The sequence below is a fragment of the Carya illinoinensis genome, chromosome 3 (genome assembly GCF_018687715.1).
Source record: "Carya illinoinensis cultivar Pawnee chromosome 3, C.illinoinensisPawnee_v1, whole genome shotgun sequence".
Taxonomy (NCBI): domain Eukaryota; kingdom Viridiplantae; phylum Streptophyta; class Magnoliopsida; order Fagales; family Juglandaceae; genus Carya; species Carya illinoinensis.
In genome coordinates this window covers 7,005,282-7,023,478 of record NC_056754.1, presented here as the reverse complement: position 1 = coordinate 7,023,478, position 18,197 = coordinate 7,005,282, and the positions used below count along the sequence as shown (strand labels likewise).

Genomic DNA, 18,197 nt, shown 5'->3' with positions numbered 1-18,197 from the left:
GAAAATATACGATTCAACTACGTGAAAAAAAAGGGAAGACATATATGAGTCTACAGACATGCATCCGGCATCACACACACATATATGTGTGTGAGCGCGCGCGTGTTTATGCATGTACAATTTTTATTGTTTTGTCCACAGAAGACAGTATACTACAACTTCCCAATAAATTTTTCTCTATAAAGAAATTAAGATCTGGTTTGGGTGGTGAAGTATTCTAATCTATTATTTAGTATTTTATTATTATTTTTTATTTATTTTTTACTATTTTGTATTACTATTTATTACTATTTAATACTTTTTCATTATTTCTTTCACTGTCATCTACAGAATAATCTTAGATCACCTTATTATTTAAACATAACTTAAACCAACATATCTTGTACCTAATTTTCTTGCAAATCCACCTAATCATGCACTGATTCCAAGGGATCTATTGAGCATCAATTGAGTTTATAGAAACACCTGCTCCAAGATTAGGAGTTCGGTCTGTCTGAATATTGAAAGTATTTTATCTTATTTCATATTATTATTATATTTTAAAAAAAAAATTCATACAAAATATAATAAACAATTCAATTTTTTAAAATTAATTTCAAGACAATAATAATATTAAAAAATAATATTCTAATAATATTTTACTCAAATTTCAACTCTCATCTCAATTTAATATCTAAACGGCACCTAAACGTTAATTACTTGCATAATCAAATTCCAATCATGTCTACGATGGAGAAGACACGAACCATATATATGATTCAAAAATAAAAGAAAACTGTGATCAGAAACTAGATAATTAGTCATTAGTTTCTATTGTTGTATGGATTGAAATCTCTTATAATTTATACGCGATTCTAAATTTGAACGTGAGAATTGAGATACACAAAAAATATGAGCGGCGATCGATCACTAATTCTTCATCCAAATAATATTAAATACTCATAAATGTTGTAGACTCTACTAGGTGTTTATCTTTTTTTACTATATAGAAGATGATGAACAATGGTTAATCATCCTTAATTTACTGTCATGGGTGCAATTTTTGTTCGCTTATTTTGACAATAATTATAGTGACAAATAGCTTAATTGCATGCCTTCTTTGGGGTTCTTGCAAAACTCAAACAGATATCAAACGTAGCATGCATGCGAAATATTTCTCGACGAATACATACATGCACTGCATATAGCTAGGGTACCTCTATAAGAAACAAATGAAGAAAACCCACATTAGTTTTAAGAGAGATTACTAAGCAAATTAACATGACAGTCTTCAGAACTTCACAAAATAAGTATTCATATTCTGGCCGTGTCCTCGCATGAAAAAGTATTCAAAACTTGATGGGGATGGCTATGTTGTTCCATATGTGGTCTCCATCTGGCCGTGGTAAATGGGATATATGAACACCAATAGCACCTTGAGATCTAGAAACCCCATTTGATTCTCTTCTTCTTTCTCTTCCCTCTAAAAAATGAGTATTATGGCTTAAAGTTGGAACTTTAGTTCAAGTCAAAGATGGTGTTTCACAAGGGAATCCCTCTTTCTCTGTTTCCCACTTCTTTCTGGACAGAGAGAAAGAGAGACAAGATCCATGAGGGGTGAGTTGCGGAATTGTCACCATCTTCATCGTCTAAAAGTTTGAATCATCAACATGCAGTTGCACCCGGTATTATCAGCCATTGCATTACATAGATGCATATATACATACATATACATGTATATAATATAGCCTAGCTATTTGCTCGAATGTGAAGTAAAATCAGTGATAGAGGTCGTCTCTATCGCTATAAATTTAATATAAGAAAAGATGAGTTGAGATTAAAGTTAAAAGTTGAATAAAATATTATTCGAATATATTATTTTTATATTAGGATTTGAAAAAATTAAATTATTTATTTTATTTTATATAAAAATTTAAAAAAATTATAAAGATTAAATAAGATGAGATGAGATATTGAAACGTTTTGTAAAAGTGAACCAGAGTTCTCCTCATGTGCGGTGTGGATGTGTAGGCATTTTAAATGTCCATATTTTAAGGTGTGGATATGTGCTCTTCAAGGCACTAAGTAGCCAACAGTGGCCCTCCAAACACTTAAATATATATATGATGACAGATAATAAAATAAAAAGGCTCTCCTTGTCTCCATGACTCCCTATATAGCTCTACATGCATTATTAGTTTGTCATTTTGGTAATTTATCTCGAGTTTTATTAATTATAAATTAATATAATTAAACACATAACTTATATTATAAAAGAAATTCAAAATATCGATTGTGTATCAATATAGCAATAAATAGATTTATAAATTAAAATTTTTACGTGTAATTATTTTTATATATTTTTTTATATATTTTACTGATATGATTAATTGTGTATTTAAAAAATTAATATAAGCAATCACATTAATAATTTGTAGCATTACTTTAATATATAATTTTTTTCTCCCATTTTCATGGATGCCATATTCTTTCCACACAATGATAAATGAAGATGATGAAAAAAAGTAATTTGAAAGGCACGATTGACAATACTACAGGAACGAAATCTATTAACTATTTAGGATTCCAAATACAAAGTCAGACATACCTAGTCCCTACTGATTAGGGCATTACAAGCCTAGCTATATGCACATGCACAAAAAGTAAATGGTTTTTAGTTTTCAAGCCCTAGAATAAAGAAAAAGTAGAGGGCAACTACGAAAAATTAAAAAGCAAAGCGTATCAAACGATGTAATCCCAATTAAAATCTGCACAAAAAAGAACAACAAAGCCTAGTCACAGTCATGTCAGAAGTAGCTGGGTAGGTAGGTTAGGTTTATATTTTTCCCTGATTAAAAAACAAGAAAGGTTTAGTTAATTAGGAAAATGCATATCCAACCAATGCAAAATCGAGAAGTATCATGATAAAACTCATTGGTGCTTGGGCTTCAGCTTGTCGGATAGAATTTTGCACCTGAAGAAACTGAATTATAAAAAGGGACAAATGGAACAGTACTATATACTTTTATTTCCTTCTTTCAAATATCTGGGAAAAAGAACAAGAAGGATGGGCCAATTCTCCGGCTCTGATAACACGTCTATTCCCTCCATCATCTTTTAGTTTTAACACGAAAATGACTGACCCAATTCCTATGATCTCTCCAGTCGTACTGATCATCTCCAGCGCTGAATCTGATCTTTCTTCTCCCACAGAGGACATGCACGTGAGCCATTTAGGCATTTTGTTCTCGTCTGCGCAGTGACCGACAGAGCCACGTTCGCGCCGCTCGCTGGGTGTGCTTTTCCCCAGGCGGCGGTGGGCCTTAATCCCAACTGGTTGGCCTCCTCCGTGACCTGACTTTAATTGGTCCCCCACCACACGCTTGGCCTCTTCGATAATTGACATTAAACCTTTTTTTAGAGATCATCATGTCTTTCTTTCTTTCTTTCTTTCTTTCTTTCTTATAGCTTAATTCAAATGACTTCTATATAAGAAATTTCTCATGTCTCATGTCTAATGTTTTATTATTTTAGACTCAAAATGCTTTCATATATAGTAAGTATTTATCTAAATTTGGCATATTTGTTTCTAATTTAAAATTGTTAAAATCATGACGTGACAAGATTTCTATGTACCTATACATTTGAAAATAATCATATATAGGTGTTCAACAAAATTCACTCGATAAAAAAGATGGAGCTATAAAAAAATAGTGCTTGTCATTATCGATACAACTTCACCAAGTGCCCTAGTAATTAAACAACTCTACAGCAAAGTGTCGATTTGTGAACATCAGCCAAGAAATAGAACAAGGAGATAGGGTTCCCTAGCCTATCATGTTCTAATCTTGGTGCGTGGTTGCCTCTACACCCGAACCTCCTTTATAACTAAGGAGATTAGGTTATATATAGGCCTCTATGCAATTTTTTCAAATCATCATACAAAGTAAAATAAACAATTCAATATTTTCAAATCTCAAAATAAAAATAATATTAAAAATATATATTCTAATAATATTTTATTCAAATTTCAATTTTAATCTCAACTCATCTCATCTAATTTTTGAAAACAAACAAGGAACTGTCTAAATTAAACCTCTCTTATTGTAGTAGTACTATTATATTATAAACTTAGTGATTTTCACATCCACTATGTACATACATATTAATGTTTGGTTAATAATTATTTAAATGGTTTTTCTTCAACATATTATTGGTTAGTAATAACTCTAAAAAGATGATTATATAAATATATATATATATATATATATATATATATATATATATATCTATGTGTGTGTGTAGCACTAGTATGGTGGTGGCTCTTTATATATTCTCAGGCTTAACCACTTTATCATTGTTAAGTACTATAAGCATTCGGCATAAGTGCGGATTAGTTAGGCCCACTAAGGAGTGGTATATGCCCATGCAACTTTATTGCCATTTCCATGCTTTTTAGCTTCTCAGAAACATTCCTTGCAACACAAAATTAATTAAGTGCTTAATTTATCTGTATAATTACGCTTCTACTAAACCCTTTCCAGTTTGATTCACCTTTCCTTTCGGCAAACCAATGGTGCCTTGAAATACAACTATTAAGAAAAGGGTGTCATTCTAAGTCCACCTTAAGGGCAAAGGCCCAACCATTTTTGCCTGCTAGCTTGAAGCTTCTAGCAAGCACAAGCCTTCTCAATGCACGGCCCTCCTCCTTCTCACTTATTCAGGGCACGACTCCAGTTGAGGTCATATGGGCCCATCAGGAACAAGAGCCTCGGCCCAATTAATGGTCATCATGAAGCCCAAAGAATCAAGAAACACCAATATAAAAACCACTTTCTTTGTGGATCGAGTTTGAATTTGTCAGACATTTTCATTTTGTAGGGTTCTTTTGGGTAAGTAAGAAAGAATAATGTTATATATCACAATTTTATTTATTTTTATTCTATGATATAAAATGAGATATACTTATATACTTATCATCATTGAATGATAATAAAAAATGTGACAATTTTCTTTTAGTCGAGATACGATATTCATGGTAGTTAATGCTGAGATAGTGAATACTCGACATTTATCTCCATCCAAGTATTCGTGAGAAAAAAATTACACAAATCCTTAATCTCACTAATTAAAAGAATCAAATTTTTATTCAAATTTAATGACTTTAAATAACAGAGAAAGATATAGGAATACGACATTTATTATTATTCATATAAATATTTTGATTATCACTAAGTAAATAATAAATGTTGTAAAATATATAGATGTTTTTGTTATATTTTTCTTACCGAATTCCCTTTTATAAAAGTACTCCTTGTAAAAACAAAACTCTTAACTTCTTCTCTTATTTTTGTCCCAATTACCTTTTCGGTTGAACATGCATAATGCCTTTTTTTTTTTTTTTAACTGTTACATCTATAAAATATATTACATAAAAATAATTTGATAAATTGATCTGACTTCATTTGATTCGTTAGATCTATTTTATAATAAAAATAATTTTATAATATGACGAAATATATTAAAACATATCAATTTGTAAGTTTTTTTATATAATTTCTTTATGATTAGAATATTTAATTTTATTATTTTAAAAAATCGTATTAATTTATAAAATATTTTTGTGTGATACCTATATAGTATTTCCCTTAAAAAAAAACGTGCATAATGCTGCAGCATTGCTACGATAGTTCAAAAGCTAGAGCCAAGCCCCAAGGGCCCGAGCAAGCCACTCATTCACTGAAATAGCAGAGGATAAAGCATGGGAAGCGAAGGCGAGAAATGGGGTTTCCACGGAAATGAGGATGTAAACGCAGCATCGGGGATGACAGTCCAAGGTGTTCTCATCAAGTTGATGGAGAACCTGAAAGTTGCAAACAAAGGGAAGCCCACCATTCATCTTGGCCTCGGCGATCCCACTGCATTTCCATGCTTTCGGAGTGATACTTCATCCGAAAACGCTATCGTCGATGCCCTGCGATCCTCTGAATTCAACTGCTATCCTCCTGCCTGCGGCGTACCGTCCGCAAGAAGGTAGGCTTGCTGTACCGACGCTTGTTCTTCTATAAATCCTTTCCATGTCTAAACGTGATGTGTGTTGGACAAACATCAAGACCGTCAGATACGGATATTTTTTTTTTTTGAAAAGGTCAGATACGGATATGGAGTGACCGCGTTCGGTGCTTCAGTACTATTATTTTTTTTTTAAAATATTTTAAGCAAGTAAATTTATAAATAAATTAAGAGGTTACATTATACAAGATTCAATGGGACAAGAGTTTTCAATAATCATCCCTAAACAAATAAATGCAATACGAGTGAAATAAAAAAAGAGGAATTTGGAGTCAAAAATTAAACTCATTTCCCACTAAATGGAAGCCATTTAAAGAGGTTTTTGAATAATCTGATAAACAAACTATTAGATTATGACTAAAAGTCATAGTGAAACAATATGTGCTGCAGCTTGTTTGTTTGGACTGGCTGTAAGAATCTTCCATAACCACTTTGTCTTAATTATCAATTAGTAAAAACAAAAATATAGGAATGTAGCAACTGGATGATGCGTCGATACTCCAACATAGAATCTTCACTGTTTGTGGTGGTGCGTGTGGTTCACATGCTACTTTAAGAAAAAAGGTAGTGGTCAGATCTGAGAGATTTGAAGCCACTGATCCTAGTGTTGCCGCGTGTGATGGTGGCAGACACTCTCTAGCTCAGCAATGCGTGAGCCTCACACGTGGCATGATCTTCAACCTTCTAACAGATCGACAGTTGGAGAGTCTACTGGCAAGGTGCATGTTGGTTGTAGGAGGCTGATAGGCAATATATCAACGCTTCTTAATGCTACAGATGGAAAAGAACAAAAAAAAATTAGAAAAAAAAAATCGCTATAGACAGTTTTAGTGTTGGTCAGACAGGAGAAGAGAGGGAGGAGCCAAAGCTCCACCACCTCCCCTCCTCTAGGCAGAAGAAATGGAAGGATGCCGACAGTTGGGTAGAGAGAAAATGACTCTAGAGAGAAATAAAAAGCGTCTTCCGATTCAGTGCTATTATTGATGTGCAAAAATGGATGACCAATATTTAAGTGGAGTATTTCCAGTAAAATAATGCTAATATACCTCCTCATTTTGCTCCTTCATTTTGACAGATCATATATTTAATTTTTAAATATTTAAACATGTTTAAAAAATGTTAAAAAAAAAAGGTTAAAAAAAGAGATTGTAATTTACACTAGAGCATATCAAGTGAACAAATTGACGGAAATGGTAGTACTGCTCATTCTCAATAATCGTGGAGATTACTTTATAAAATGGCTAATTAATTGCCTTTGATCTTATGATTTAAGTATTATTGTGTCTCCCCTTCAAAAAAAAAAAAAAAAAAAAAAAGTATTATTGTGTCTAAAGAATCCGTTGGGCCGGAGTCAACGTACTTCGCACCCATAGATGCAAAATGAATGAAACAGAGTAATTAGTCTTGTACATATATATATATATATCTATATATTTTGTGATCGAGTTATTTTAAATTCTTGTTTAAATTTGAGAATCTCACACAGGATAAATAGACACATAAAAATAGATTTTATAATATTTATTAGTCATTTAACGTTATTCAAAATATTTGTATAGACAATCATAAATAAATATAATCACGCACGCTTCATTTTAAATTGAATTCCTTGACCCGAGACAAGAAGTTGAGGGAGTTTATTTTTTCCATATGTTGGGGGATGCATGGACCAATTGAGTAATTTGATTTGAATTGATGCTGACCAATGACCATACATCTATTCTTTTTGAAGTACAGGGCTATTGCTGAATATATATGTCCCGGGATCTTAGCTGCCAACTGTCACCAGATGATGTTTTCGTTACCGCTGGTTGCACACATGCCATAGAAATCGTAATATCCGTCATTGCTCGCCCTGGTGCAAACATCTTGCTACCTAGACCAGGCTACCCCATCTATGATGCTCGTGCTTCTCTAAGCCATCTCCAAGTCCGCCATTATGACCTTCGACCTGAACAGGATTGGGAGATCGATCTAGAAGCTGTTCAATCTCTTGCAGATGACAACACTGTTGCTATTGTTGTCATTAGTCCCGGTAATCCCTGTGGAAACGTCTTCACGTACCAACATTTGAAACAGGTATTGCAGCTTGGAAATTCCCCCCCTTTTTTTTTAATTATCATGTAGTATTTGATATCAAAGCAGCTTTTGTTTTGTTTTCATGCTTTATTATATAGGTTGCCAAGACTGCAAAAAAGCTTGGGATTCTCGTGATTGCTGATGAGGTCTATCACCATCTAAATTTTGGGAGTAAACCATTTGTGCCAATGGGAGAGTTTGGATCAATTGCGCTAGTTATTACAGTCGGTTCGATATCAAAGAGATGGATTGTTCCTGGTTGGAGGCTTGGTTGGATTGTTACAAATGACCCCCACGGCATCCTTAAAAAATCTGGGGTAAGGATGTTTTATCTTAAAAATTACTACGTGTATATGCTTAATTGTTTATCATGTGCTAGCTAGCTTATTAATTATATTGCGAGTGGAAGCGTATAACATATATAAATCATCTTTACTTTGATCTTTTCTGGCAATTACTTCGATTGTGCCAAATTCCAATTCCTTCACAAGTCCTCAAACCCATCCATTGCTTTACATTATGTCAAACCATAAATAATATTGCAAAAAATTAAATGGTTCTGTATTTTCTTATAATTCTCAGGTCGCGGACAGGACTATATAATCCTCAGCCTGGGTCCCGCCACGTTCATCCAGGTGCATGCATATATATTTCGAGATATATTTTTTTAGCAATTTATTTTTAGAAATGGCTTTGTGTTTCGTGTTTATGAATAATTTTAAATATAGTTTAATAATGTACTTGCAAGTCCCGTATACTCATTTGAAAAAAAGTAAGATCTATTATTAAAAAAATAATTTTTTCATGTAAGTCTTATATTTATTTATTTTTTTTCAAAATAAATATGCGAGACTTGCACACTCTAAAACCGCAAATATCAATTCTCTTTCAAATGAAAAATAGAACTACAAATATAATTTCTTCAATAATATATCTGCCAAAAACTCATATCAGAACGAGGTATGGCTTATGCATGGTTCTACATGTACCAATTATATATAATGCCAATCCTCATATATTTATTTTGACGTTTCAGGGAGCAGTCCCTCATATCCTTGAGAATACCAAAAATGATTACTTCTAAAAAATAATCCACATAATTAGAGAAGATGCAGATATTTGTTATGATCGGGCTAAAGAGATTCCTTCCCTTAGAGCATCCACATTGGCTTGGTTAAATGAGATGTTTGGCTAAATTTTATATGATTTGACTCAAAAATCCTTCACATTAGATTAAGCAAATCTAAAATAATTTGGACTTTTACTATAGTGGTTGGCTAAAGATGGAAGACCACTATTCATTCATCAAACATTAAAATATTAATTTCTCATTCCAAACAAATAAATTAAATTAATTAGAATATAATTAACATTTAACATTTAGAATATAATTATTATTAACAATATTTTTTAATATTAATTGAATATAATATAATTATTATTAACATTTAACAATACTTTTTTTAATATTAATTTAATTAGAATATAATTACTATTAGCATTTAATAATACTTTTTTGTAATATTAATATTAATTTAATTAGAATATAATTATTATTAACATTTAATAATACTTTTTTAAATATTAATTTAATTAGAATATAATTACTATTAACATTTAATAATACTTTTTTAATATTAATTTAATTAGAATATAATTACTATTAACATTTAATAATACTTTTTGTAATATTAATTTAATATAATATAATTATTATTAACATTTAATTGGTAGAATTACAAAATATGAGAAAATAAATTAAATAAAAAATTTATTAATTTAATAATATTTTATTATTATTTAGAGAATAAATGGCTAATCCAATGTGGGAATTGAATTTTGATGGAGTAGACAAATGTAAAAAAGTATTGTTATTGTTATTACATGTCCACAGAAACCAGAAGGATCTATGTCTGTGATGGTAAGTAAAGTAAGGACATCAAATAACAATAATAATAATAAGAGGTATTTCATTTGTAGTTCTTCACTTAAAACTTCTGATCAACTGAATGAATAAATTCTATTTAAAAAAAAAAAAAAAAAAAACACCCACACACACACACACAGAGGTGGAATTAAACGTGTCACTACTTGAAGATATCAGTGACGATGTGGACTTCTGCCTGAAGCTGGCGAAAGAGGAATCTGTAATTGTTCTACCAGGTAAGAACAGAGCATTTGAAGTTTCTAATTATAATGGTTTTGAAGTGATCATGAGAGTCATGAGATCTGATGTTGCCTTTTAAAGGGAACTGATAGATGAAATTGCATATTAATTCCAGGGTCTTTTGTTGGCCTGAAAAATTGGATACGCATAACTTTTGCTGTTGAGCCTGCTTACCTTGAAGATGGCCCTAAGAGGATCAAAGCATTCTACCACAGGCATGCTGCATGCCACGATGCAATAAGTACAAAAAATCCCTAAGAAATCCCTCCTTAAACGCTACGAAATTTCTTAAGACTAATTGTAGTCGAGTCCCTGAAACTATAAAGACTGGTTTCTTTTAAATAAAGACTGATGATGGCTGGTTATTACGACGATTAACAACTCTGCCATTGATGTCACTCTCTTTCCTTATTATTGCCTAAATGAAACTATAAATTATAATGTTCGTCTAAATTTTTGTATTTAGTTTTTCAGAGTTGGAAAAAACATGAAGACATTAACTTATAAAGAATTGGAATTCTTTGGGTAATTTCGGGATTCTAAAGAGATCATGATATTCTCGCAATTGATATAATGCATAACAAATAAATTTGAAACCTTAAGAAGGAAAACGAAGATTCACACCTACCTTTCTTTACAATTTAAATATGTTGGTACGTACCTACTACCATAATCCTAAAAAGAACATATACGTAACTTTAGTATTAACGATAGTCAATGACTATACGTAACATTATTCATTTTCTAATTTAGAATCAAATAGGGTCATCATGTGCATGTCTCTTGTCTAAACTATAAAATGCTATTTTAAATCCAGCGAATTCAGGTGCACAATTATAACTTCCAGTGAGAGGTAATTAAAAGATAATTTTATAGTAAAACAAATTTATAATCTAACATACCAAATCAATCACATCAATTTATGAATTTACTTTTAAAAAATATTAGAATATTTAAGTATGGAAATGAAAAATCATGCATGCATAATATTTAAGTATTGTAAAATTCACCTTTTTTGTCTATTTTTTATAAGAATTAAATAATTTAATTTAGTTAAACAATTGAAGAGTTTTGTTATTTTTTGTACATCAAATGAAACTGATGATACAAGAGCTAAAGCTATCAAACTAATAAGAAAATTTGTATTCTCAAATATGTATGTATATTTAGTAAAATGATTACGATTTGATTTGATAAACAGATTTTTAAAACTCTAGTCTTATAAATCAAATTTTTTTATTTAAGTTAGTAAAATAATGTGTATAGCACACCACTTTGAAAATTCAACAGGTCAACTAATAATCTTTAAAATTAAGGCTTCGTTTGATTTCACAGATTGTCTCAATTCATCTCATTTCATCTCAATATCTAAATATTATTTAAATACAAATAATTTTTAATTTCAAATTCTAAACTTTTAAACTTTTTCATCACATAATTATATAATCATTACAATTTTCTCAAACTTCTAAACAAAACATAAAAAATAATTCGATTTTTCAAATGTAAAAAAAATATATATATATATATTAAAAACTATATTTTAACAATTTTTTAATTTTATAATATCTTTATTCAAACCCTTCTTTTTTATTTCTCAAAATCTCATAAAATATCTTAATTCAAACTATTTCACTATTATTTATAAAAGAAATGTTGCTGTGCCGTGCCATATGTACCTTCTTTTTTTTTTTAACTTAGTGATTAAGGAAATAATTTTAAATATATTGATATATTTTTTTATTTAATAATAAAGAAAGTGATTAAAAAATATGAAAAAAAAATCACTAAGCATATCCGCCCAGAGGTATGGTGGAGGTGGTATCGTAGCCGCTATCTATTTATAAATTATTTAATTACTATTTATAAATTTGTCATCTCATTTTATTTTATTATATAATTAAACAAAAACTGAACTCATTTAAATAATAAAAATATATCATCTCATTTTATTTTATTATTATAATTTTTTTAAATTAACTAATAAAATATAAAATATAACAAATTTGATGTTTTCAAACTCTGAAAGCGACTAACGGGAACTAATAACAGAAGTTAGTTTTAAATTTTAATTCAATACGCACGAAAGTAGTAAGGACAACTCCAAAAACGTACAAAGTAAGGATCCAATGCCAAATTACCAAAGCGCCCCAATGCCCAAGAATCAGAGCCCCACTCACGCATGGTGATCCAGCCTTTCACCACTGTTATGACAGCCATAGCTTTCAGACCCAGTGGCCCCCATCCATGTGCATGCTCCCTATTTCACTCTGCTCAAGACCACCACCACCTTCTCTCTCTCTCTCTCCCCGTGTGTTAGGCTCGCTTCCAACCTTCTGAATCAACCAGCCTCGCTGTTTTCGGTCAAGTCCAGTTCATGCGGTATTTTCCAATGCATCTTACTCCTTGAAAGCCCTCTGCAACGACTTCTAAAGACCCATCTTTCTCTCCCTCTTTCTGTCCTTCTGAACTTAAAACATTAAGATGAAGAAGAAAACCTTTCTTGGATACGAGCTCTTGGCCTTTTTTCTTGCTGGGTTCTCTTCAATCTTCCTCTGTGCAAACTCTCAATCAAGCCCGAGTGATGACGCTTCCGTGATGTTGGCTCTCAGGAAGAGTCTCAACTCTCCTGAATCTCTCGGATGGTCAGACGACAAAGTCCCCTGCCAGTGGAACCACGTGGTCTGCTCAGATGATAAACGGGTCACTCGGATCCAAATCGGCCATCAAGACCTCCAAGGTACACTCCCTCCAACACTCCAAAACCTCGCCCAACTTGAGCGCTTAGAGCTTCAATATAACAACATCTCTGGCCCTCTTCCTAGCTTAAGCGGGCTGAGCTCATTGCAAGTTCTCATGCTTAGTTACAACCGGTTTAGTTCCATTCCTAGCGATTTCTTCGTTGGCATGTCTTCTCTCGTATCTCTTGAGATAGATAATAACCCATTTTCGGGTTGGGAAATCCCGGAAAGTCTCCGAGACGCTTCGACGCTTCAGAACTTCTCGGCTAATTCGGCCAACATTACAGGCACAATACCGGAATTTCTAGGCGCCGATGTGTTCCCGGGCCTGACTAATTTGCACTTGTCTTTCAATAACCTTGAAGGCGGCTTGCCTTGGAGCTTTGCTCACTCGCAAATTGAGTCCTTGTGGCTTAATGGGCAGGGAAGTGAGGCTAAGCTAAACGGCAACATTGATGTTATGCAGAATATGACTTCCTTGAAAGACATTTGGTTGCATTCGAATTCTTTTACCGGTTCGCTACCAGATCTTTCAGGTTTGACAGAGTTGCAGAGCTTGAGTTTGAGGGATAACATGTTTACAGGCCCCGTGCCGATATCATTTGTGAATCTTAAATCCTTAAAGGTAGTTAATTTGACTAACAATTTTCTTCAAGGACCAATGCCGAAGTTCTCCAGTGAGGTGGCAGTTGACATGTCTAAGGACTCTAATAGGTTTTGTTTGCCCAGTCCCGGTGAGTGTGATTCTAGAGTGAATACATTACTTGCGATTGTGAAATTAATGGATTACCCGAAAAAGTTTGCAGATAGTTGGGTGGGAAACGATCCGTGCGCGGATTGGATTGGGATCACTTGTAGCAATGGGAATATAACTGTTTTAAATTTTCAGAAGATGGGTCTTACGGGTTTGATATCTCCGGAGTTTTCTTCACTTAAATCATTGCGAAGCTTAGTTCTTGCCGATAATAATCTCACTGGTTCAATTCCAGATGAGCTCACTACACTCCCTGCACTTGTAGAGCTAGATGTTTCAAACAATCGACTTCATGGGAAAATCCCTGCTTTTAAGAGCAATGTAATGGTGAATACTAATGGCAACCCGGATATAGGAAAGGATAATGGTAGTTCTCCATCTCAAGGTCCGCCATCACAGAATCCCATGATTCCATCTACGAGTGGAGGTTCTGAACATAATGGCAAGAAATCATCAACTTTAATCGGGGTAGTTGTAGTTGGAGGTGTCCTTATGATTTTCTTGATTGGTTTATTGCTTTTTTGCCTACATAAGAGGAAGCAAAAGCATTTTAGCAGAGTACAGAGCCCGAATGCGATGGTGATTCATCCTCGCTATTCTGGATCTGATAATGAGAGTGTGAAGATCACCGTTGCTGGCTCAAGTGTTAGTGTTGGTGCAATCAGTGAGACCCAAACTCTTCCTCGTAGTGAGCCTGGTGACATACAAATGGTTGAAGCAGGAAATATGGTGATATCTATACAGGTCCTCAGGAATGTGACTAACAACTTCAGTGAAGAGAACATATTGGGACGAGGAGGTTTTGGGACAGTATATAAAGGTGAATTGCATGATGGTACAAAAATTGCCGTAAAGAGAATGGAGTCCGGAGTAATTGCTGGGAAGGGATTGGCAGAATTTAAGTCTGAAATTGCTGTTTTGACTAAGGTCAGGCACCGGCATCTTGTTGCCCTTCTTGGATACTGCTTGGATGGGAATGAGAGGCTTCTTGTGTATGAATACATGCCTCAAGGGACACTCAGTAGGCATCTCTTCAACTGGGCAGAAGAAGGATTAAAACCACTGGGATGGACCAAAAGGTTGACCATCGCCTTAGATGTGGCTAGGGGTGTCGAGTATCTCCATGGTTTGGCCCATCAAAGCTTTATACATAGGGACTTAAAGCCTTCCAACATTCTTCTTGGAGATGATATGAGGTCTAAGGTGGCAGATTTTGGCCTTGTTCGTCTTGCTCCAGAGGGGAAAGGTTCAATTGAAACAAGAGTTGCTGGAACTTTTGGATATTTGGCGCCAGAATATGCAGGTAACTTTAATCTAGTGCCGTGCCAATTTATTAACTGTTAGCGTTGTCTTTGGTCCGTGTTGATATGATGTCATGCTTGGGATAACAATACGTGAAACTTGACGTGAAGTTTTCTCTAGCATGAATTTCATCATCTTAGAAGTTTCTTGGTTTACGCAATTATCTGCCTCTAACATAAAATTCTGTTTTTGCATGTGATTACAGTTACTGGACGAGTGACAACCAAAGTGGATGTTTTTAGCTTTGGAGTGATTTTGATGGAGCTAATCACGGGGAGGAAAGCACTTGATGAGACCCAGCCTGAGGAGAGCATGCACCTTGTAACATGGTTCAAAAGAATGCGCATCAACAAGGACTTGTTCCGCAAGGCAATTGACCCCACAATCGACCTCAATGAGGAAACGTTAGCCAGTATCAGTACTGTTGCTGAGTTGGCTGGGCATTGTTGTACTAGGGAACCTTATCAAAGACCCGACATCGGTCATGCTGTCAATGTGCTTTCTTCTCTGGTGGAGCTTTGGAAACCAGGTGAGCAAAATTCAGAAGACATATACGGAATTGACCTTGAAATGTCGTTGCCTCAAGCACTTAAGAAATGGCAGGCGTATGAAGGTAGAAGCAACATGGAGTCTTCTTCATCTTCTCTCCTTCCAAGCCTAGACAACACTCAGACCAGCATACCAACTCGCCCCTATGGATTTGCTGAGTCTTTTACATCTGCAGATGGGAGATGAGAAGTGGTTGTAAATGATGTTGATGGTGGTTTTTGCATGTTCATTCTATCAGCTAGCTTCTTCCTGGCTGTTTTCTGTGTAAACTTCTGTTGACTCATTGGATGTTTTAGTCTCATCTCACTGTGTGATAATTTTTCTTTGGAAATCTAATTTGGGCGTTCACCACTTGTTTAGAAGTTTTGGAAATGAATGAAGTGACACTTGGAAACAAGGTGCAATATTTTTCATCATTGAAATACTTTCTCGTCTTATTGCTTATGGTCATCACTTACCAAACCAACCTTGTCGTTTGGGATACTTTAGTGGTTGGATTCCAAACGATAAGAACGCCATGCTGTTGTTTATTATATATAGTTATGGTATTATAGTAGCTGGTCTCCTACTTCGTGGATCAGTGATTCGGTGGATTGTTATATATTTAGAGCAGTTGTATGTGCAAACCTACCAACAATAATGGAGTCGCCAGCCGAAGTGGCGTTGACATTTGCGATTCTGCGTGTAAGAACAAGATTGAAGTTGACGTCATATTGAAGATTTGCACTTCTTTGTTTTTTCAACCAGGAATGAAAGAGATCGAATACAGCTAGCTTTTGCTACAATTATTTTCACGACTATATTTTAAAACAAGAGTATTTTAATCAATAATGATAATTTTATAATTATTTTATAAAAATATTTCATATTTAAAACATAATTATAAAAAAAATCGCGGAGCGTTGTGGTTATCAATTTTCAGAACAATTTTCAAGGATGTGACAGTGCCTCAACACTCTGAAGGACTAAAATAAATGCACGAAGGAAAATGTTTGTATGCCCTCTTTATTTACTTCCTTAAAGTGACTGCTGGTCATAAAAAGAATAAAAAATAAAAAAAGTTTTATTTTTATTTAATTATTAAAGAAGTGATTTTAAATATATTGATATATTTTTTTATTTTTTAAAAATATTTAAATATATTAAAAAAATATGAAATAAAAAAAGAAAAAAAAAATGCGAAGGGCGACAACCGCTGAGTGGCATAGTAGCATTGCCCATGCTATATTTATGTCTTCTAAGATAGTTTACTATAAATATTTTTAAAAAAATTAAGAACTAACAATTGTTTTCCAATTGTATGATTTAGATTATGTCATGTCAGTATTTATCATTTTTAAAATATTATAACCGTAAAACGGTTGAAACTTCAAAAAAATAAACAAATAAATATATCGATAGTAATATGTTAGAACTTTCAAATAAGTTACATTGGTTAGGTTGATTTATGAGTCAATTTAAACTCAATACTAGTAACTCAACATAAAATATTTATCTTTATAATCACATCGACGAGACTCATTTGACCTACTGCCAACTAATTAATTTTAATTCAGATGAAATGATATAAGAGAAATACTAAAGATCCCAAATTTGAGAGTGTTTTTTTTTTTTTTTACTTAGTGATTAAGTAAATTTTTTTAAGTGATAGTGTGAATTTAAAAAATATATATTTAAGAAGATAAAAAAATGAATAAAAAAAATCAAAAAAACAAAAAGTGCATTCTAGAGCTTTTTTCGATACCTGTAGCATCACTCATGATATAATATATTTTGAATAATAATGAAAATTTTAAATTAAGATAAAATGAGATGGTTTATAAAAAAAATGTGTCTGGATAATGAGATTAGATAAGATAGTTTTTACTTTTTGAGATTTGATAAAGTGGTGAGTCCCACTATTTGGATAGCAACCGTTTACTTACTATTTTATACTGTTCATTTACTATTTTTCACTGTTTATTTACTGTTTCCATCAATTTTTTACTGTTCATTTAAAGTTTTATGTTATTTATATATTGTTTATTTTACTTTTTATTGTTTATATCAGTTGTTAATTTCAAAACTTAGATATGAACTGTAAACAACTCATGTCATTTGGATAGATAGACTAGATTACCGTACAATCTAAATGAGATATTTTGTTGAACCAAATCATTCAGAATTCTTTATAATATGTGAGTTTAACTTATCATATCATATCTTAACCTTTCACACTTATTCTTCATTCCATAAACCAATGACACTAACAAATTAAGCACAAATCTTGTAGCCATTTTACTCTCTCTCCCTCACTCTCATGGAGTATTTTGCTTACGCCCAATTGGATAAAAGCTATGAACCCGTGATACCTTTTCATGAGATAATAGAATCTCCTTTTTTTCATGCAATAATCGACTTTTAATTATATGGATTTGATTTTGGAGACGATGATGGGGTACACAGTCATAGACAGTGAGGATAAAGGAAAGCTGTAAATGGAAAGCCTTATCAAACTCCCTATCTATAAAAAAAGTGCCCAACTTTCCAGGAAATTATTTTGCCCTTGGAAAGT

General features: G+C 32.9%; 1 protein-coding gene and 1 pseudogene across 1 annotated transcript; both read left to right on the top strand.

Moving 5' to 3' along the window:
- Positions 1-5,722: 5,722 nt before the first annotated feature.
- Positions 5,723-10,748, top strand: LOC122305630 (annotated as a pseudogene).
- A 1,816-nt stretch (positions 10,749-12,564) lies between these two features.
- LOC122302929 (receptor protein kinase TMK1) lies at positions 12,565-16,065 on the top strand. Its single transcript, XM_043114406.1, has 2 exons — positions 12,565-15,095; positions 15,300-16,065. The coding sequence occupies exons 1-2, from the start codon at positions 12,782-12,784 to the stop codon at positions 15,827-15,829; spliced, it is 2,844 nt and encodes a 947-aa protein (XP_042970340.1). The 5' UTR covers positions 12,565-12,781; the 3' UTR covers positions 15,830-16,065.
- The last annotated feature ends 2,132 nt before the right edge of the window (positions 16,066-18,197 follow it).

Coding starts and splice junctions, on each gene's coding strand:
- LOC122302929 (XM_043114406.1), top strand. CDS start 12,782: ATGAAGAAGAAAACCTTTCTTGGATACGAGCTCTTGGCCTTTTTTCTT. Junction 15,096..15,299: donor TTTGGCGCCAGAATATGCAG/GTAACTTTAATC, acceptor ATGTGATTACAG/TTACTGGACGAGTGACAACC.